This window comes from Mastigoproctus giganteus, chromosome 6 (assembly GCF_048544385.1).
Source record: "Mastigoproctus giganteus isolate SK-2022 chromosome 6, ASM4854438v1, whole genome shotgun sequence".
Lineage (NCBI taxonomy): Eukaryota > Metazoa > Arthropoda > Arachnida > Uropygi > Thelyphonidae > Mastigoproctus > Mastigoproctus giganteus.
The window spans coordinates 122,658,550-122,681,683 of record NC_143580.1 but is presented as its reverse complement, the minus strand read 5'-3'; the positions used below and the strand labels follow the sequence as shown (position 1 = coordinate 122,681,683).

General features: G+C 37.2%; 1 protein-coding gene across 1 annotated transcript in view; it reads left to right on the top strand.

Annotated features, from left to right (window-relative positions):
• The window catches only part of LOC150084551 (potassium voltage-gated channel subfamily KQT member 1-like), a 475,214-nt gene that overhangs the window by 94,697 nt on the left and 357,383 nt on the right, over nucleotides 1-23,134 (top strand). The window contains exons 4-6 of the mRNA XM_090376281.1: nucleotides 1,472-1,562; nucleotides 7,377-7,503; nucleotides 20,724-20,802. Of these exons, the coding sequence (XP_090232407.1) occupies nucleotides 1,472-1,562; nucleotides 7,377-7,503; nucleotides 20,724-20,802 (297 nt within the window). The remainder of the gene's footprint in view (nucleotides 1-1,471; nucleotides 1,563-7,376; nucleotides 7,504-20,723; nucleotides 20,803-23,134) is intronic.

Sequence of the window (23,134 nt, the reverse complement as noted above, 5' to 3'; positions counted from 1 at the left end):
TATTGTTATATGTGTTATTTTTATACCCTCATTTTTTTGTAGATTTTTCTGTCTGTACTTTTAAAATGGGGCCATGATGAGGAGATCACCATTCTCTATGCCTTATAAACAATTCCAACAATGTTCAATCAACATAACTCATGTCACATTTCACGTTTTCTTGTGCAGATAAAATCGCTGCTTTGTTTTTCTATTACGTTGAAAACACAGATAATGATATTAATTTTTTTGCACATTTCAGCTTTTTTTTTTTTTTTTGTGACATCCTAACTTCAGTGATCTCAACTTTTTTTGTGAATGGTTTTTGTGAAAAGACACTTTCTTTTATTTAAGGACATGCTACTTTGTGATGGGTAAAATCTCCACAGGTTTTGTCACAAAGTATGTACTGTTTTGCGAACAGTGCCACCTATTTTTGGTGAATTTGATATATAGATGCCACTAAATGCAGGCGCCTCCGTAGCCAGGTGGGAAGGAGCAGCAGTGCGTAGCACACGCTTCTTGATTAGACCGGGGTTAGAGCCCGTCACTACCAAATACGGAGGATGCGGAAAGGTCAGGGAATGACCACCGCATATCCCGCAGCAATATGGCCTTAGTTGCTAATGCTCCAAATAACTAACTAACTAACCACTAAATGCTGTGGCAAGCTTGATTCACACAAAGCACTCATTGGATTCACAGTCGAAAAGGATGATGTCACATGCTATTAATAAAAATTTAAACTGAATTGCAGCTGACAAATATAACTGGTTCTTGTAGACAAATGTTTACTTTTATGAGGTTTCCATGTGCAGTTAACTTCATTGAAGTACTTTTTATTGCATCTCTGAACAAGGGAGGTGGAAGAAACTGAACATCTAAAGTAATTGCTCTCAGTCCAAATTGTCCATTGTCCAAATTGTTGGAATGTATTGCAAAAAAAAAAAAAAGAACAGTAGCTCTATACATTGGAAATAAGTAGACCAAGTTTTCTCAATATATCTTTGAGGCATTTCATCTAGACACATTTTTGTATATAAATGCTAGTAAACTTAACTTAGAGATAGCATTTTCTCACTACAGTTTACTTTGTTATAACCAGATTTGACTGTATTTATTAGGCGCCTCCATAGCCAGGTGGGAAGGAGCAGTAATGCGTAGCGCACACTTTCTTGATTAGACCAGGGTTCAAGCCCGTCACCACCAAATACGGATGGAAAGGTCAGGGAATGACCACCGCATATTCCCGGAGCAATATGGCCTTAGTTGCTAATGCTCGTAAAAACCAAATAACAACAACTGTATTTATTAGGTTATTGAAATTTATATTTACTTATATGATAGTTATTATTAATCCTTAATGAAATTCCTTTTATCCTCTCATTATATAAAACTATCATTGTAGTAAGACAAATGAATTATTTCTTATATAAAACTCTGATACGAGTTTTTTTGCATTTGTTAAAAGTTTATTTTTTTTTATCTGCAGTTTTTTGGTGGTGCTCATCTGCCTTATTTTTAGCGTCTTATCAACAATTGATCAGTATACTAATTTTGCCATAGAAACTCTGTTTTGGATGGTAAGTAAAGAAAAATATTTAAGACTTCCTTTCTTTGAGGAATTTAAATGTTTATCTTAAATTGTGCTTAGAATGGGTGCAGTAATTTTCAGTTGAATTATCTTTAACCATGTTGCACTGAGTTGGCTTTTAGCATTAGCATTAGTAGAGGCATTTGATGCAAGAAAGCAAGCTTATGCAGCATCAGCCAAAAAAAAAAAAAAAAAAAACCCACTTCCACTTCACCCCTCTGTTCGTTCAAAATACCTGTCCAGCTGAGCCTTAAACTTATTTAGGCTATCAACCTCCACCACAAGGGATGGAAGTCTGTTCCACCAACCAACCACCCGCTGGCTAAAGGCAAATTTCCGCAGTCTATCCTATATCTGTCTTTCCTCAATTTGAATTTATGCCCTCTCAGGTGATTTTTCTGAGCTAGAGGAAGAATCCCATCAGCATTGAGCATGCTTAAACCATTCAAGGCTTTATACACCTCTATCAGATCACCTCGCTGGTGCCTAGTCTCCAGACACTGTAATTTGCAAAACTTAAGCCTTTCTTCGTAAGAGCACCCCTTTGTTCCATTCACTAATCTTGTTGCCCTTCTCTGTACTCGTTCCAGCAGCTCTACATCCTTCTTGAAATGAGGCCTCCAGACCTGTATACAGTACTCTAGGTGTGGCCTGACCATTGCCTTATACAATGGAATAATCACCTCCTTATCCCTGCTGGAAAAATTCCTGTATATCATTGACAATACTCCATGAGCTACTCTTGCAGCCCGTCTGCACTGCTCAGAGAACTTCATATCTGCCTGCACAACCACCCCCAAGTCCCTTTCATTCTCTACCACTGTCAGTGTAGTACCACAGAGTTGATACGTTGCTCTGGGGTTGCTGTTATCCATGTGTAGTACTTTACATTTGTCAATGTTAAACTTCATTTGCCACCTCTCAGCCCATCTGCTCAATTCCATTTCCTTTGTTTTAGCAACTCTTACCTAATACCTCATGGGGCAACCTTTGCCTGTACACATCTTGGCATGAACTCCACAAGATGTTGCAGGATGTCCTTGGTGGTGCTAACCACATATTGCACAATATGTCCAGTAATGCCCAAACATTGTCAGGTGGATGATTCTAGCATTGAATCACCTTTTCCAGTGATCCCAAACATTGAGGGAATATGCAGTTTTATTTGGGTTAAGATCGGGTGAGTTGGGTTTGTCATTGGAAGAGAGAGAATTTATTTTCCTGAAACTAGTTAATAACCTGCCAGGCCTTGCTGGCATGGAGTGTTGTCTTGTTGATAGTTGCAGGAGTTGTCTAGATATACTGTCATCATGAAGGGCGTGTACTTTGTCACCGATGGTCGAAAGGTAGGTGTTGTCATCGAGCCATTGGTTAAAAGTGATAAGAGGACCCAGGTCATTTCACAAAAACAGTCCCCAAACCTTAAAACTACCTCTGCCAGCCTACCAAACACTAACATTGTATCCGGATGCTATGCCCTCATGTTGCTTTCTCCAAATGCAGTTAGCATTAGTAGAGGCATACGATGCAAGAAAGCAAGCTTATGCGGCATCAACCAAAAAAAAAAAAAAAAAAACCTCTCCCATTTCACCCCTCCGTTTGTTCCAAATACCTGTCCAGCTCAGCCTTAAATTTATTTAGGCTATCAACTTCCACAACAAAGGATGGAAGTATGTTCCACAAACCAGCTACCCACTGACTAAAGGGAAACTTCTGCACATCTATCCTACATCTTTCTTTCTTCAATTTGAATTTATGCCCTCTCAGGTGATTATTCTGAGCAAGAGGAAGAATCCCATCAGCATTGAGCATGCTCAAACCATTCAAGGCTTTATACACCTCAATCAGATCATCTCGCAGGCGCATAGTCTCCAGACACTGCAATTTGCAAAACTTAAGCCTTTCATCATAAGAGCAAGCCTTTGTTCCATTCACTAATCTTGTTGCCCTTCTCTGTACTTGTTCCAACAGCTCTATATCCTTCTTACAATGAGGCCTCCAGACCTGTATACAGTACTCAAGATGTGGCCTGACCATTGCCTTATACAAGAGGATAATCACCTCCTTATCCCTGCTAGAAAAACTCCTGTATGTCATTGACAAGACACTACGAGCTACTCTTGTACACTGTCTATACTGCTCAGAAAACTTCATATCTACCTGCACAATTACCCCCAGGTCCTTTTCGTTCTCTACCGCTGTCAGAGTAGTACCACAGAGTTGATACGTCACTCTGGGGTTATTGCTTCCCATATGTAGTACTTTATTGTCAATGTTAAACTTCATTTGCCACCTCTCAGCCCATCTGCTCAACTTTTCTAGATCCTGTTGCAGCAGCGTACTGTCATTAATGTCCTTAATAACCCTGCCAACCTTCATATCGTCTGCAAACTTGGACATTAAGCTTGATACACCATCATCAATATCATTTATAAATACAGAAAACAACAATGGACCCAACACTGAACCCTGAGGGACTTCACTAATAACATTAGTGCATGAAGAGCAGTGTCCATTGATTACCACTCTGTCTTCTCCCACTCAACCATCCCTTTATCCATAGCAGCAATTTGCCTCCAGTGCCACACTGCTCCAATTTGTTCAGCAGTCTTCCATGTGCAACAGTATCAAAAGCCTTTCTAAGATCTAAATATGTGATATCAAAGTTATTCCCTGCATTCAGTTCCTTTGTGACCACATCATAGTACCCAATCAAATTGGTCAGGCAAGACTGTCCCTTAACAAAACCATGCTGTGTCAGAGCTATAACTGAAGTCTTGTCTAGATGATACTACAGTGGTTCTTTAACCAGTGCCTTTTTTAAGTTTCCTGGAACAGAAGTTAAACTAACAGGTCTATAATTACTTGAGTCGTCCTTTGATCCTCCTTTGTGAATTGGGGTCACATTTGCACATCTCCAGTCCATGGGTACCGCCCTTGAGTCCAAGGAAGCTCTCATGATTATGGCTAAGGGTTTGCTTACTCCCTTTGCTGCCTCCTTTAATATAACTGGACAAATCCCATCCACCCCAGGCGCCTCCGTAGCCAGGTGGGAAGGAGCAGCAGTGCGTTGCACACGCTTCTTGATTAGACCGGGGTTTGAGCCTGTCACCACCAAATACGGAAGATGCGGAAAGGTCAGGGAATGACCACCGCATATCCCGGAGCAATATGGCCTTAGTTGCTAATGCTCCTAAAAACCAAATAACAAACAAACAACCCATCCACCCCGGGTGCCTTTTTTATGTTTATCTTCAACAATTTCTCCTCCGCTTTCCTCTCAGTTATTACAAAATCATCTAGCTCACTGCCAGAATTTAACTCACCTCTGGCATTCCCCTCCCTGAATAGCTCCTCATGGGTGAATGTAGATGCAAAATACTCATTTAGTTTGTTAGCCACCTGAGCAGGATCATCAAAAGTTGAATCATCAACTGCTGATTTGGACCAATCTGATTCATCCCTTTCCTTCTAGATTTACATAGATAAAGAACTCTTTGTTTTTCTTTGCATCCTTTGCCAAAAATTTCTCATCTGCCTTTGTCTGCCTAATCTCCTTTGTGACTTGGTTACAGACCAGCTTATATCTATCATAGGCTTCCATGTCACCCATTAATTTATATGTATCCCATGCATTTTTCTTCTCTGCCATATGTCTCATTAGTTCATCTGACGTCCGTTTAGGCCTAAACCTTGAACAATATTTCTTAGTTGGTATGTAAAGCCTAGTAGCTTCCAAGATAAATTCTTTGAATGCTTCCCATTTTGAATTTGCAGTTGGTAACATCATCAGATGGTCCCACATATAGAATTTAAATACTGTCTCAGACCACCGTAGTTGCCTTTATGAAAGCAAAAACCCTTCCCTTTACCTCTGATGGTAGTTACCTCTTTGAGTAAATCCCACTACAGCACACTGTGATCACTGCCACCTAGTAGTTACTTTATCTGCAGATTCTTAATGCATGAAGAATCACTACTGATAATCAGATCAGTAGAGTATTACTCCCTCTAGTTGCCTCCCGAACATGCTGATGTAGAAAATAATCATCCAATAAATCCACAAAAGTCTTGCTAGTGTGTGAGTGACCAACCCATAAATTCCAGTCAATATCTGGGAAATTTAATTCCCCCATTATAAGACTCTCTGATTATTGGCCCACTCTATGTCCCTGTACAGTTACTTATTATACTCATCAGATTCATTAGGCCTATAACACACTCCTACTCTCAATTTTGATCTCCCAATGCTTATGTCACACCAAACTGACTCGACACTGCACTGTCCAGCGATGTCGACTGGCTTCACTTCCTTGGATTTTGTGTTTCTTAACTAATAGCATAACCCCTTCTCCCTTCCTATCCTGTATATCCTTCCTGTACACATTGTACTCCCCAAATTCCAGTTCTGCATTCCTTATATCTGTGTGACACCATGTTTCTGATATCCCAACAATATCTGCCTGTGATGTTTTGAGCAATACCTGAAATTCATCAAATTTATTTACCAAACTTGAGTGGAATGTGTAAACCTGTCGCCTTGTCTGATTCATCAGACCAGCCGACAAGTTTACACATGTCAGCGGTCCAGTGTTGATGCTGTATATGTCCATGGCAGGTGCAGTTTCTTGTGTTCGTAGTGAGTATGGGTACCTCTACCAATTGACAGTATTGAACTGCCATAGCTTATATAAGCTAATGTTCAGTTCATAGTCCGTGTAGATATTGGTCTTGCTATTCGTATGTTGTACTGGTTGGTTAGTTGGGCCACTGCTGCATCACTGCTGTTTTATAAGACAAGGCACTCACAGTGCTCATCACAGGTGTTGACCACATGTAACCATTATCTGGTTGTTCAACCATTGTTAAGTCAGTCATGGTAGACTTGTGACACCACAGAATAAGAGCACTGAACCATGCTGACTGTTGTCAAGACACTGGCACCTGCATATCTTGCCCCCACAATCAATCTACATTTAAAGCTGACCCATTCTTCCTTGTAGATACTCAAAATCTGGTTGGCACATGGGAAAACTCATGTGCACATGTCAACTGTCCTATCAGTTGTTCCCAACTTTGAGCCTTCACCAGCATCACAGACCAGTCCGTTCCTACACACGAAGCGTGTTGCTAATGCAAAACCAACTCAGTGTATGTAAGTATATATATATATATAATTTTAAAGGATCCACTTGCTTCCTTTCAAGTGCTATATTATTGTTTGCCATCTTTAACGAAAGTGTATTCATTCATTCATTTTTTTTTTTTTCAGGTTTTATTTAATATCTAAATTCATCACCATTTTGCATTTATGCAATAAATGTGAAATGGTTCTGTAGTCCACATCTGGTCCTGTAAACAGCATTAGTTTGCTTTGGCTAGTTGGTTGTTTTTGAGGATTTATTTCATCCATGGCATGCTTATTTGTGTGGTTTATATGGTTATTATCATATATCATGTTTGTACAAGTGTGCATGTGAAATAACTCATGGAAAGAGTTTTCTGAGCTCCCCCCCATCTGACATCGGCTAATAACAGCTTTAGTAGATGCCTTTATGAATTCTTTTAGTCTACATTGAGATTTGAACCATTGGTTTAACAGGGAATCGGAGAAAGTTTTTGTAATTTTCTTGTAATAAATGTTGAATTAAAGCCTCTACTACAGAATTGTTTCAGAAGTTTTAAATGTTCCATATTCACTCTTAAACTGAAGGCATTCATTTCTAAATGAGTTTTAGTTATCTACATATCTTTAGTTTCTAAGTTATAAAGGGTAAGTTTTAAACTGATTTTCATTTTGCAGGAAACTGTGCTGGTTGTATTTTTTGGAGTAGAATATTCTGTCCGTCTCTGGTCAGCAGGATGTCGTAGCAAGTATATGGGTTTTTGGGGCAGGCTCAGGTTTGCAAGAAAACCTATATCTATAATCGGTATGTATTGATATTCTTAATGGTGTTTTTTGAAAATTAAGCTTGTCAGATGCAGTGGATTCAATTTATCATTATCAGGTTATTGTTATGATGCTTAATTTTAAACCATCATAACAGTGTAACCTGAATTGAGAGTGGTGTATATTTCCCCTTAAGTAAAAATTGCATTTCACTTAAATGGAAAGTCTCTCTCTCTCTCTCCATGTGTGCACTCACAGAAGGTAAATTTAATATAATCTTACTGACAAAATAATTTTATATTATATTAAAGAAAATGTTTGAACTGTATAGCCTTCCTTGTTGCATAATAAAAAAAATGTGCTGGGAAAGAGTAGGCTCTTTTTCTTTTCTTTTTTCAACTTTTTCTTGTATTGTATCACTATTTATTCCTACAGTAGATGTTATGGAGAGCTCTTGAGTTCAAAACTCTCCTTAACTTATCACGAGAACCAGTTTTTGATCATTGCAGCTGTTCACTCTTTACTGATTTTATCATCCTATATTAGAGACTATACCTAAACATGTTAATAATGTGGTTTTCAGCTCTAAACATTTTCATTTTTACTATTTAGAAAACTATTTTATATCTATAAGGAAACTAATCCTTATGGATCAGCATGTCGGTGACTCTGTTGTCAGGAAATGAGTAATATGCTGTGCAAAAAAGGATAGGTAGAATAGGACTAGGTTATGTCTGCCATGAGCAAAAGTAGATCAGGTTTACAGCAGATAACTTTAAAGGGCACAAAAGGTGATATTGTTGTGCATGTGAGCACTCATAATATTAAGAGTAAATCTGAGGATTTAATTAACAAGTATGGGGCAATTTTGGGAAAAAGTTGCAAATTAGGATTACATTTGAAAGTGTCTGCAATCATGCCCAGACATGATCGGAGAGAGTACATGTTGAGAGCCTTTCTCAATCAGGGATGTTTGGGCAAGGCTCATGGGGTAGAATTTTTAACAGTATGGTCTGTGCTTGTTAACAGAGAGACTGTTTTTACAGGGATGTTAAACTTAAATAGAAGGGGAGCAAAAATATTCACTGATGTTATCAAGGCAGTGCTAGGTGGGTAAGAAAACTAGTAGCTTGGTGGCTACATAGACTAATACATTAATTAGAGCTGCAGGGAAGAGGTGAAAGTGATTCTTGCATTGTTTCTTTTGGAACATGCAGCAACCTGGAAAGTAAGGTGTCAGGGATTTTGAGCCCTGCTGTAGGTCATCATGGAACAAGTAAATACTTGGGCTGTGTTAGGGTAACTAAGAGTGAGAACATGTGCATGTACACTTGCAAGTACATTAATGTTAGGAGCATTTTAGTGTACTTGCAAGTAAATAAATTTGGCAAATTTTAAGTACTGATTAAGTCATCAAATGCAGACATTATGGGGATATCAGAGACGTGGTGTCACTAAGACATAAGGGATGCAGAATTTAAAATTGGGGAATACAAGCAGTTCCCGCTTGGCGAGTTTTTGCTTTACAAGTTCCAGGGTTTAAGAGTTATTTTTTTTTAAGTATCAACAAAATCAAAAATATGAACATTAATTGCAATAAATAAATGCTAAACATTCATAAATACAGCATTTAAAACCATGCATGTAGCTATACAATACAATACTACTGTGTACTGTAGTTAATCCTTTTAGCTGTTAATTTATGCTTTCTACAGCATCAGCTGTATTGCTTAAATGCCAGAGGTGCAAACAATGTGTATAGAGGTCTCTCGAAATCAGTTCGTTGTACGGAAATTTTCTTCGTTATACGGAAACTATTTTCAATGTAATGACCAAAGGGAAACCAAAAAAAATTCTCTACATAGAAAAATTCGCTAATGAAAGTTTGTTAAAGAGAGGTCAGACTGTATATATATATATATATATATATATATATATATATATATATATATATATATATATATGACGCAGAAGACAACGATTGGCAGAGTTGTTAATGATCAGTGCAAGCAGTGCTCCTTCAGGATGACTTGGAGTTCAGAGAAGTGGCAACTGTGTTTTAATGTTGCTAAATGCAAGGTCTTGCACTTGGTGAATAGCAACCCACAAATAAATTATACACTTAGTGGGATTGAATTAAAAATAGTGGAGGAGGAAAGGGATCTGGGAGTTACAATACAAGCAGATATGAAGTTTTCTGAACAATGTAAACAGGCAGCCAAGAAAGCCCGTAGTGTCCTATCAATGATTTATCGAACACTATCCTGTAGTGTTCGATATCCAGTAGTGGGGGTCATAATCCCACTGTTTAAGGCAATTGTAAGACCACATTTGGAATACTGTGTTCATGTATGAAGACCTCATCTGAAAAAGACATCGAGCTTCATGAAAGGGTCCAAAAAACAGGAATCTCAAATGGTGAGGTTGGCAGAAGGATGACTGTATGAGGAAAGGCTAATTATGTGGGCCACAGGGCTTGGCAACCAGGCACCTCAGAGGATGACCTAATTAAGTTTATAAGGCTCTGAGAGGGATTAATAAAATGAATGAAGATGGAATTCTCACTGTTCTAAACAATTCCAGAACTAGGTGTTGTAAATTCAAATTACAGGGCTTGAGGTTTAGATTAGATTGTAGGAAGTTTTCTTTTAGCCAGCGAGTCATTGATAGCTGGAACAACTTGCCCCTCACAGGGGGGGGAAGCTATCTGCCTCGCAATTGAGGCTGATAGTTTGAATAAATTCACAGGTCTACTGGATACTTATCTGTGTGAGGAGGGAAGCATGTAATTTGTCTTTTCTTCTCTACTTGGGTTTTTTTTTTTTTTTTTGCCAGTGCAGGAAACGCCTGTGGCTTCCTTGCACTATATGGCGAATACTATTACCATTACTATATATAATATATTTTTTTGGCATAATAACTGCTATGAGGTGTAGCATGATTTCATGTAATTTCGGGTATTTTCATATAATTATCCTGCAATAACCACAAAACTTCTTTAGTAAAACTGTCTGTATTTAGGAAGCTAGAGAAAGTTTTAGTTGCTAGCCTTTTTGTGCTGCACTTGAGAGGTACAGCATAAGTACTACCAGGTTAATATCATTCAGGATAATACACTATAGGCATATTTATTAATTTTCAGAGAACATTTGACTGTGTATGGTGGCCAATAGCAGTTGGGAGGCTATTTATTCCTAAGGCTATTTACTACTGTACACAAAGCTAAAGCTAATATGTTTTTATGTAAAGATTTATATAAAATATATAAAGCTAATAATACACCAGTAGGTGGATCATCATAAGAACAATATTTCATGAATTAAATATAGCAGGTCATGAAAGGCAATCCTGAGGGGCCCATTTTGTTGAATGTAGTATTAAATGAATTGCTTAACAAAGAAAGAACCCAGCATCTGGTGTACAAGCAATCTTCATTTGAACCATTGCACAGTGAACCATCACAACAACCAATATGGACATCTGATTATGTCTGATTCATTATATATGAATGTGAGGGCAGAAAGGAGGAAGTTTTGGGTGGAACTTACTGATCAATGGCAATGAAGATGGGATACTAGCACAGTAGAAAGATGTCACCAAGAAGTGTATAAGGATACTTTCCCAAGGAAAACCAGGCAATGGTATTGCCTGGTTTTCCTCCAGTTTATTTATCACCTACTTTAGGTTGCCAGATATTGCAATTTTCCAGAATTTATCCTGGTTTTCAATGTTTCATCCAGTGTCCGAAATTTATGGGATATATATATATATATATGTCATGAAAGTTTCTTTTTGGGATGCATAAATATCACAGTTTTCCTATATTTTAAACATACCATCTCCATTTGCAGGAATTCATTTTCACTCCCAAACTAGAACTAATAAATATGACTTGATAAAAAGCATCCACATTTCTAGCTGGAAAAGGAACTTCAGCATTAGCATTAGCATTAGTAGAGGCATTTGATGCAAGAAAGCAAGCTTATGCAGCATCAGCCAAAAAAAAAAAAAAAAAAAAAAAAACCCACTTCCACTTCACCCCTCTGTTCGTTCAAAATACCTGTCCAGCTGAGCCTTAAACTTATTTAGGCTATCAACCTCCACCACAAGGGATGGGAGTCTGTTCCACCAACCAACCACCAGCTGGCTAAAGGCAAATTTCCCGCACGTCTATCCTACATCTGTCTTTCCTCAATTTGAATTTATGCCCTCTCAGGTGATTTTTCTGAGCTAGAGGAAGAATCCCATCAGCATTGAGCATGCTTAAACCATTCAGGGCTTTATACACCTCTATCAGATCACCTCGCTGGTGCCTAGTCTCCAGACACTGTAATTTGCAAAACTTAAGCCTTTCTTCGTAAGAGCACCCCTTTGTTCCATTCACTAATCTTGTTGCCCTTCTCTGTACTCGTTCCAGCAGCTCTACATCCTTCTTGAAATGAGGCCTCCAGACCTGTATACAGTACTCTAGGTGTGGCCTGACCATTGCCTTATACAATGGAATAATCACCTCCTTATCCCTGCTGGAAAAATTCCTGTATATCATTGACAATACTCCATGAGCTACTCTTGCAGCCCGTCTGCACTGCTCAGAGAACTTCATATCTGCCTGCACAACCACCCCCAAGTCCCTTTCATTCTCTACCACTGTCAGTGTAGTACCACAGAGTTGATACGTTGCTCTGGGGTTGCTGTTTCCCATGTGTAGTACTTTACATTTGTCAATGTTAAACTTCATTTGCCACCTCTCAGCCCATCTGCTCAACCTTTCCAGATCCTGTTGCAGCAGCATAGTGTCAGTAGTGTCCTTGACAACCCTGCCAACCTTTGTATCATCTGCAAACTTGGACATTAAGCTTGATATACCATCATCAATATCATTTATGAATACAGAAAACAATAATGGACCCAACACTGAGCCCTGAGGGACTCCACTAATAACATTAGTCCACGATGAGCAGTGTCCATTGATTACCACTCTCTGTCTTCTCCCGCTCAACCACCCCTTTATCCATAGCAGCAATTTGCCTCCAATGTCACACTGCTCCAATTTGTGTAGCAGTCTTCCATGTGCAACAGTATCAAAAGCCTTTCTAAGATCCAAGTATATAATATCAAAGTTATTCCCTGCATCCAGTTCTTTTGTGACTGCATCATAGTATCCAATCAAGTTGGTCAGGCAAGACTTCCCCTTAACAAAACCATGCTGTGTCTGAGCTATAACTGAAGTCTTGTCTAAATGATACTGCAGTGCTTCTTTAACCAGTGCCTCCATTAATTTTCCTGGAACAGAAGTTAAGCTCACAGGTCTATAATTAATTGTGTCAGCCTTTGATCCTCCTTTGTGAATTGGGGTCACATTTGCACATTTCCAGTCTATGGGTACCTCCCCTGAGTCCAAGGAAGCTCTCAGAATTATAGCTAAGGGTTTGCTTACTTCCTTTGCTGCCTCCTTTAATATAACTGGATAGATCCCATCCACCCCGGGTGCCTTTCTTGTGTTTATCTTCAACAGTTTCTGCTCCACTTTACTCCCAGTTATTTCAAGATTCTGTAGCTTACTGCTAGAGTTGAATACACCTCTGGCTTTCCCCTCGCTAAATAACTCCTCATGTGTGAATGTCGATGCAAAATATTCATTTAGTTTGTTAGCTACCTGAGCAGGATCATCAACAGTTGACCCATCGATATCAAGTGGACCAATCTGATTCATCCCCTTCCTTCTAGAATTTACATAAGTAAAGAACTCTTTGCTGTTTTTCTTTGCATCCCTTGCCAAAGATTTCTTGTAATCTGCCTTCGCCTGCCTAACCTCCTTTGTAACTTGGTTGCATATCAACTTATATCTATCATAGGCTTCTGTGTCATGTGTTAATTTGTAAGTATCTCATGCATTTTTCTTCTCTGCCATATGCCTCATTAGTTCATCTGACATCCATTTTGGCCTAAACCTTGAACAATATTTCTTAGTTGGTATGTACAGCCTAGTAGCTTCCAAGATAAGTTCTTTGAATGCTTCCCATTTTGAATTTGCTGTTGGTAACATCATCAGTTGGTCCCACTGTATAGAATTTAAATACTGTCTCAGTCCATCGTAGTCACCTTTACGGAAGCAATAACCCTTCCCTTTACCCCTAATGGTAGTTACCTCTTTGAGTAAATCCCACTTCAGCACACTGTGATCACTGCCACCTAGTGGTTCATTTATCTGCAGATTCTTAATGCATGAAGAATCACTGCTGATAATCAAATCAAGAGTATTACTCCCTCTAGTTGCCTCCCGAACATGCTGATGTAGAAAACAATCATCCAATAAATCCAATAGGCTTATAGTACACTCCTCTACATCCAATAGACCTATAGCACACTCCTACTCTCAATTTTGATCTCCCAATGCTTATGTCACACCAAACTGACTGAACACTGCACTGTCCAGCGATGTCGACTGGCTTCACTTCCTTGGTTTTTATGTGTTTCTTAACTAATAGCATAACCCCTCCCCCTTCCTATCCTGTCTATCCTTTCTGTAGACTGTACTCCCCAAATTGCAGTTCTGCATCCCTTATATCTGTGTGACACCACGTCTCTGATATCCCAACAATATCTGCCTTTGATGTTTTGAGTAATACCTCAAATTCATCAAATTTATTTACTAAACTCCTAGCATTGGTGTACACGCAAGTATACCTGCACCTGTTTCTATTCTTAGCTACCCTAACACAACCCATGTGTTTACTTGTACCGCAATGGCTCCCAGCAGTCTCTGAAATACCATGCATCTTGTTTTTCAGGTTTCTGCTCATTCTAATAGAAGCAGTGCAAGAATCTCTTTCTCCTCTGCCAGTGACTACTGTCAATCTTTTGGTCTTTGTCTCCCCCCACGCTAGCAGTTTTCCCACCCACCTTTTATGCAAGTTCACTGAGATTTGATTTTAAGAATATAAGTGTGAAAGCTGGACACACCTTTCCTTTCTTCTGTTCAAAATTATTATAATTAAACATACATCTAAGCTCTGCCACACCATTATTGAGTTCTCAAAGTCTATTTGAAAAATCTAAATCATTCATAATTCATTGCTTGCTAACTGTTAATCAATGAGTAAAAAAAAATTTTCTACCTTCCTAAATATAGTCAGGTTTTTACTGCAATAGTTTAAATAGGTTCTGAAATTATTGTTTTGATTTTTGTAATGAAATTTCATGAGTGAACCTGCATTGAGCCCTGCCATGATCTTTGTATATATTTGACTTTTCTTGAAGAGTGGCATGGTACCAGACAAGCACTAATACTGTGTTTGTTTATAGTTTTGAGTTACTTGTTTTCCTCTTCCACTAGTTCAATAAACAACTTTATCAGCTAACTATGCTTAATTGTTTCTGAAAGATATATAATTGTTTTCACACATTTACACAAAATCTGATTTTAGTAAGATGAAAATTATGCAAGGAAGTGAACTTTTTTGGCATCAGCCAAAAATAAATAAACTGATAATAATAATGTAAATTAAAATAAGCAGAATAATTATACTATTCATGTTCCCCCAAAATAATTGTCCATCTTTGCTTTAAACTTAGCCAGGCTCATTGGCTCCATCACATTCTGAGGGAATTTATTCAGATGTTTAGCAACTTGTTGTCTGTAGGTGAATTCATAAGATCCACTCTTCTTTCATTCCCTGAGATTTTATATTTGTATCCCATTTATCTCACTCGTGAGGGAGAACAGACCTTCCTCATTCATTTTATTCAATCCTTCAGTGCCTTATATACTTCATTTAGATTTCCCCTTAGATGTATTGTAATTAAACTTTGCACACCTCCTATGCCATTCTTCTTATGTTCATCTCTTCCCACTTATCTTCAATCTGGCCAGCATTTGTGTCTTCTTTGTGGTCTCTAGGCCTGAATAAAATGTTCCAAATGCAGTCTAACCATTGCATTTTAAAGGGAGATAATGATGTTCTCCTTACTATCAAAGGCTCTATAAATCATAGACAGGACACAGTGCCTTCTTAGCTGCTTGTTTGCACTGCATGGAAAATATCAGATTAGATTGAATCATAACACTTAAGTTTTTTTTTTTGTTTTGAATCATTTTAACTCCTCATCTTCTAGCTTATGTGATTCCAGGATTTCTGGTTCCCAGATACGTAACCTTACATTTAGAAACATTAACTTTAGGTGCCGTTTTTTGGATCATATATGCAACCAATCTAAGTCTTTTTGAAGCAACATTGTCTGACTTGGAATGTTAATCACCTTTTCTACCTTCAAATCAATAGCAAACCTTGGCAGCTTAACTTGTATACTCTCATCAATATCACTGAAAATTAGAAGTGGAGGACCCAGTGCCAATCCCCAAGGGATCCCACTTGTTAAGCTGGTACACCTTGAAGACTGGCCATTTATGATAACCCTTTTTCTCTTATCTTTTAGTTAGCCCGCAATCCAGCCTAACATCTTACTAGTAACTCCAAATTCTTCTAGTTTATATACCAGCCTTCCATGACGAAGATTATCAAAAGCTTTACTGAAGTTTAGATATATAATGTCAAAATTGTTACATTCATCCAACTGCTTAATGACTACATCATAGTTACCAGATGAGACAAGCATGATCTCCCCTTAATGAAAATCCAAGCTGGGATCTATTGAAGATATTATTCTTGTCAAGATAGTCCTGAATGGCATCCTTAACCATAGTTCATGATTGTCCTTACACAGAAGTTAAACTCATTGGCTTGTAGCTGCCATTCCTCTCTAGCACCACTTTTGTGGATTAGGATGATATCAGTACTTCTCCAGTCCAAGGGAATCTTCTCCAAGTCCAGTGATGTTCTCATTAATATTCCCAATGGTTTGATACACCTTGTGCAGCTTTTTTAATTACAACTGAATATATAATTTCCCTGGAGCCTCTCCCTCCTTCAATTTCAGTATCTTTTCTACAAATTCTTCTTCGAGATCACTATATCACTTATTTTATAAAAGTCTGGAATGTTAATATTCTCCAGACTTTTTAGCTTGCTTTTGACTATAAATATCAATGAGAAGTAGCTGTTCAACTCATCTGCCATTGCTGCTGGGCTTTCCGTGGACCTTCCACAGAAACTAGTTAAGGGACTTATTGGATTTACTCTGTTCTTTCTCATATTCACATATGAGAAGAACTTCTTATCCCATTCTTAACTCTCGTTTGATAGTGCTTTATCGAAATCAGCTTTTGCCCATCTTATCTTGTCACTGGCTTTGTTACACATTCCCTTATATGCTTAACAAATTGGAATCATATGACTATAATTGTTCCATGCTTGTTTCTTTTGCTCATTCAAACTCTTAACCTCACCTGGCATCTCACATTGATAGAATTCAACCACTGTTATGAGCATAATTGTGGTTTCAATGAAAAATCCCTTGAACATTTCCCACAGTTGTTTATTTGGAGCTGACACCATACAGTAGTTCCTCCAGTTAATCAAGCCAAAGAAATATCTCATTCCATTATAGGTCCCCCCACTCTTGAAATTGAATCTCTGGCCTTTACCTTTGCCTGGATACAAGACATTTTATGTTTGATGGCCACTACCTGCTATTGGTTCTGCCCACTGTAAAGTTTTCGATATAGTAGGTTCATTAGTGAGTACTAGGTCTGGGATATTAGAGCCCTGTGTGCATTCCAGTCATGCTAGGATGAGTAGCAGTCATCCAGTTTGTTCAAAAACCTGTTAATATATAGTGTATTTTTAGTCTATATATTCCATTCCATTCTATAAGAGGTAGGTTGAATTTGCCCATAATGAGACAGTTTTACTTGCTAGCCCATTCAAATTGCCTAAAGTATTTTGTTTGTTATACTTTCTCAGAATCATTTGGCCTATAGCATACCCCTACTATCATCTTTCCTTTATTACTGGTTGTTTCACACCAATGACTTAACATCTGTGTTATGTGTATCTGATTCAGGGAAGATACTTGTTACCTTCAGGCAGTTTTTGATCAGAAGCATTGCTCCTCAACCCCCTGTTATCTTAGTATTAGTAGATGGAAGGAAGCAAGTTTATACAGCATCAGATGTTTTATTTTATGTGAAAATATCCTTGGCTTGGACAGGGTTAAAGGGTTTTAGGAATGAAAAGAATCCAAATACATTTAACATTTTAAAGGGTTTTTTTTTTTTTTTTTTTTTTGACAGTTTCATCAATTTGAGGTTGCAATACATGTTCAATAAGTAATTTATTTACAATGGGTTTGTAATAGCTAAAATATGATATGTACACTTGAGATTGTAAAGAGTGGAGATTGGAGTTTGATATTAACAGAGGTTTTTGTAGTAGAAACGGACATGAGCTGATTTATTATAGCTGTTGTTGCATTCATACCATTTCCCATAGGTTCTTTAGGAGCATTATTAAGCCACAAAAGAATGTTATCATGTGGACTGCCACAATGTTGAAATTCGATCCATTTAAAATAGTTGATGACATAATATTGTCAAAATGGACTGAAATGCTTAGTCTGAAGTAAAGTTAAAATACAATCCACAAGTTTATTAAAATGAATTACACACATTACAGTATCTTCATTAATTAATGTCGCTTTTTCCATAAAATGAAGAGTTTCTGCTTGCTTGTCAGGGATATCCTAACCATCATGTTTTAATTTGTATAAAATTTTTAGCAATTTAGGCCAACCGATTTCATTTGCACTCAAAGTTAAGAAGAACGCAGGTTTACTCAATTGTCTGATCATCGCAAACAGGCAGTTTGCGATGTGTCCAGTAATAAGTTGAATTAGGAATCGATTTCAAAAAACTAAATTCGTTTCAATGCAGTTATTGACGTATTCTCGAGATTGGATTTGTTTTTAAATGAGTTTAGTGTATTTTCCGACGTATTTAAAAGCAACTGTTAACGAATCTCGAGTTCTTAGTCTTATTAATTTCATGGGCATATAAAGATGATAAGTTATCACTCCACTCCGATCTGAATGACTAAGTTCACTTGATGCCATTATAAATGGTGTAGCTTTCAAATTATCTGTAAACTCTTGAGATTGACCAAGGTAAATGCTAGGAAAGGACAATTCTTTGGCATGTTCATCAAAAAGTAAACTTTTTGGAACATTTTGTTCACCAGGAGCTATATGTAAATATTTGTAATCACTCCATAAAAGAATTTGTCGTTGAGCCACTAAACTTACTTCAATAGGTACAGCTTCACTCATTTCATCACATGTAGGAGCATCATCATGTTCCATGTCTTTATCAAAGAATGCTTCATCCATCTCGATATCATACAGATGATATAAAGGAGTTGTAAATAGATACTTTAACCAAATCCTTCTATCTCATTTATGAACGAAGCCCATTAAATAACTCAATTTGTGAATTTTCTTACTTTTAATGCGAACGTTAAGGCAATAATTGTCATCTACTCCAAGGAAAATGATTTACCATCAAATTAACATTTACAGGAACATTTATTATTTGGCTCAAAATTCTGTATTGATCAAAACCATGTCTTAGTCCAGTGCTACTCAAATTGCGGGCACCGGTTCACAACGAACTGGAAATTGGTCGCAGACGTTAACGGTCCCTGACAATTTGTCCGTTACCGGTACGCGAGATTTGTATTTTACAAAAGTACCGGTCCATGATGGATTGTAAATAAAAGAAACTGGTCCTTAACTACAAATAGTTTGAGAAGCACTGTCTTAGTCTTCTAATTTGCATGAATGGTATACAAGGAGAAATGAGCCAGTCAGTTACTAAATCCAATCGAGGCAGATGAGGTGGAATAGCAGGATAAATGAAACCGTTGCTCTTTGAAAATGTTGGAATGGAATCATTTTGAGAGATGCTCAACAAGTGTTACGAGCCTTCATATTCATTACATCTACAGTTGGAAATTCTTACATCTCTTGGAATCTTACTTATGATTCCAACACATCCCAGCTTATACAGTAACTTCTCATGAGGAACTGAATCAAACACTTTCTAAAATCCAAATAAACAATGACAAAATTATTTCCTACATCCAGGTCACAAGTAGCTGGGTCAAAGTAGCAAAACAGCAAAATAGTTAAACATGATTTTCCTTTAACAAAACCATGTTATATATCCTTCAGAATTACATTTCTATCTAAATGTTCCTGTATTGCACTCTTTGTCATTGCTGCCATGATTTTCCCAACCACTGAAGTCAGACTGACCAGTCTGTAGTTACCCACTTTATTCTGAGAAATACTTTTATGTACATTGGTTCAGTTCACCCTCACTGCCTTTTTCAAGATTACTGGGTATGTGCCATCAACTCTTTAGGCTCAAAAGTTTTTCAAGTAAACAGTCATCTGTAATTTCAGCATTAGTAATTTCATGCTGTGCTGCCTCACTCACACAGTCTCCTGACTGTGAAGGGTCTTTTGTCTGTAAAGAACGATGCAAAGTGTCTGTTTAGTTCATCAGCTGCATTAACTGGGTTATCTAAATCTTTTCCACACCCATTACTCAATTATCATATCATATTTTTTTAAATCTTTAATTTATGGGTTGTTAGTAATTAATATAAGGATTGGTAAAGCATGGGTAACTTGGAATTGTGTGTGGTTCATTCACCTCAAGGAAGGAACTTTCTGGCCACATTAATGTACGTACAGCAAATGACACTGTGGCATTGCTGAAAGAAATATACTAAATATTTTCACATTGCATTTTGCACATAAACATACAAATTTCTGACTAGCAACACTTGTGAAGATTCATGTAATTTATGAATTTATTGAGATTTTTATTAAATTTATTAAATTTCCTTTAAGTATCATCATTTATCACTATTTTCATATAAGTATTCAGATGAAATAAGTTTTCTTGGTCTGTCAGAGATCATTGGCAATCTCTTTGGTGTACCACAGATACTTTATTTATGGAATGAAGATTTTTGAAATAATACAGGACAGTAAGTAAAATATAGTATTCTAATAGTTCTCAGTAAAATGTTAATGTGTGTAAAATTGTGCAAACTTTTACTCTACATTAACACTCAATGGAAAGTATGGTATTTACCATTGCTATTTTTATTCTAATAATGATAAAATATGGCAACTGATTGCAAGATTGTGATACCTAAAGTAATTGGAAATGTAAGTTGTTTGAAATTAGAAACGTGCATAAAAATTAGAAATCTTAAAATGAAGTTTCACTATATTGTATTAATGTATTTTAATTAAATTGAAGTTCTAATTATTCATATATCCTTTTATTAGATCTCATTGTTGTTGTTGCTTCAGTTGTGGTGCTTGCAGTTGGATCAAATGGTCAAGTCTTTGCTACATCAGCAATTAGGTAATTTTGATCTGTTATTAGAATGACTTTTTAACCCATTAGTAAGTTTTTGTGTGCCTTTGACCATTTTTGGCCATTTTCCACACAAAAATCATTCTACAAACAGTAACAAACAACTTACACAGAGCCACTTACTTGTGCTTGATGTGAGCCAAAAACTCATGTTAGTGACTGTGTATGTATAACCACAAAACTAACTACAAATTGCACTATGAATACCCAGCATTCTTCTGAAAATGGCTACAGTGGAACTTTAAAAAGAGCAGTAATAAAAAACAGAACATTATATTTTGTGTTATGAATATAAAAAGCCTGCATTGTAAGTAACAGTTTTTCAATAGGAATGCAAACATATATGACTATGCCACTGCAGTGTCGACATTTTCTCTTCATTTCACCCTTCTTGTGACATTGCAATGTGCAATTCGTTATGGAAAAGCAAGCAGCAGATATCTTTTTGATGGACTTCTCTGCCAAAATGAGATTGTAAAGGAAAGAAGTTAACTTCTCCACCAGATAGCTTTAAACAAATGGTTATTAACATTAGTAGAGGCATACGATGCAAGAAAGCAAGCTTATGCAGCATCAGCCAGGGGAAAAAAAAAAAAAAACCCCTCCCATTTCACCCTTCCGGGCACAACATATCACACTGCACAGACACGACCCACACACTTTCAAGTCTCTGGCTTGACAGTGTACTGTCCTCGATACAGCGAAACACACGCGGAGATGGGAGAAATCCCAGGTGCCGTCTGACACGAACATACCTTATACCTTCACCCCTCCATTCATTCCAAATGCCTGTCCAGCTCAACCTTAAATTTATTTAGACTATTAGCTTCCATAACAGAAGATGTAACCAATCAACTACCTGCTGGCTAAAGGCAAATTTCCTCACATCTATTCTACAACTACCTTTTCTCAATTTGAAACTGTGCCCCCCCTTCAGGTTCTTAGTCTGAGCAAGAGGAAGAATCCCATCAGCATTCAGCTTGCTCACCCCATTCAAGGCCTTATACACCTCAGTTAGATCATCTCGCCGGTGCCTACTCTCCAGGCGCTGCAATTTGCAGAACTTCAGCCTTTCTTGGTAAGAGCACCCCCCATTGTTCCCCTCACCAATCTTATTGCCCTTTTTTGAACTCGTTCTAGCAACGCTACATCCTTCCTAAAATGAGGCCTCCAGACCTGTACACAGTACTCTAGGTGTGGCCTGACCATTGCCTTGTGATGCGATCTACCACCTTAATTTGTGATGCGATCTACGTTTTTTTCTTCAAAATGTGCCGCAATCTACCATCTCAAGAATTTAAATCAACACATATTGAAAAATGTTGTTTATAAATTTAAAATTAAATACAATTCAGAATTCTTATTTAAATTTTTAATTTATGTGAAATTTGTGTCTTCATGTCATATGCCAAGCTTTCGAAATTGGGGATATACTGTGATAAGGATAACCGTAAAGAATCTTCTGTATGCAAGTCCGTAAGAGTACAGTGATTCTTTGTTTGTTTCAAACACGAAAAGGCCTATTCTCATAGATATGTGGAACAAAACAGCAATTTAAAAGTTCACTGCATTTTTTTACATTTGGGTAATTTTCTCGGCAAACATATTTCTAAAAGTCTTTTTCTGATGATCTTGCTTTTAGGAATATATCGTTTCGCAATGTAATAATTTCATTTTCAAGTAATATTTTCTCCATGTGAAAAATCTCAGCAGATTTTTTTCTGCAATTTATTTCGTATCTAAGTCGATATTAAATTGATAAGAAATATATTGAACAATGTCTTCAGTTGTTTCAAAATCATCCACAACTTTCTCAATTTCAGAAACATTTTTATCACTATTAAATTCAAAAACAGGATTTTTTGCAAATGAACTTGCATATTTGCAAAATGATAGAATTTTTTTCTTTGATATCCTTAGCCATTGCCAAAAATTGATATTTATACAGTCAGTCCTCGTATAACGTGTTTACACTACACGAATTCGATCATACACGATTTATAAATAGGTGAATGATATCGTATATAACATGAACCGAATTCGCTTGTGCATCATTCACCTTTGTGTTTACAAGAAGTGGCAGTCGAATGCGGAATCACCCCAACTGAACGCAACACGATAGCAATGAAGAGAAGATTCTGAGAATGTATTTATATTTTTTATATCAGTGAAGCGGATACACATTTCACCATAATAACGTAAAAACCCACACAACTGCAGCTATCGGTATTATCGCAAATGCAATTAGATCGAGTTTACTACCAGTTTATAACAGATTCCACTAGCAAAAACGTAACCGGAAATTGTTTTTATTGTTTTA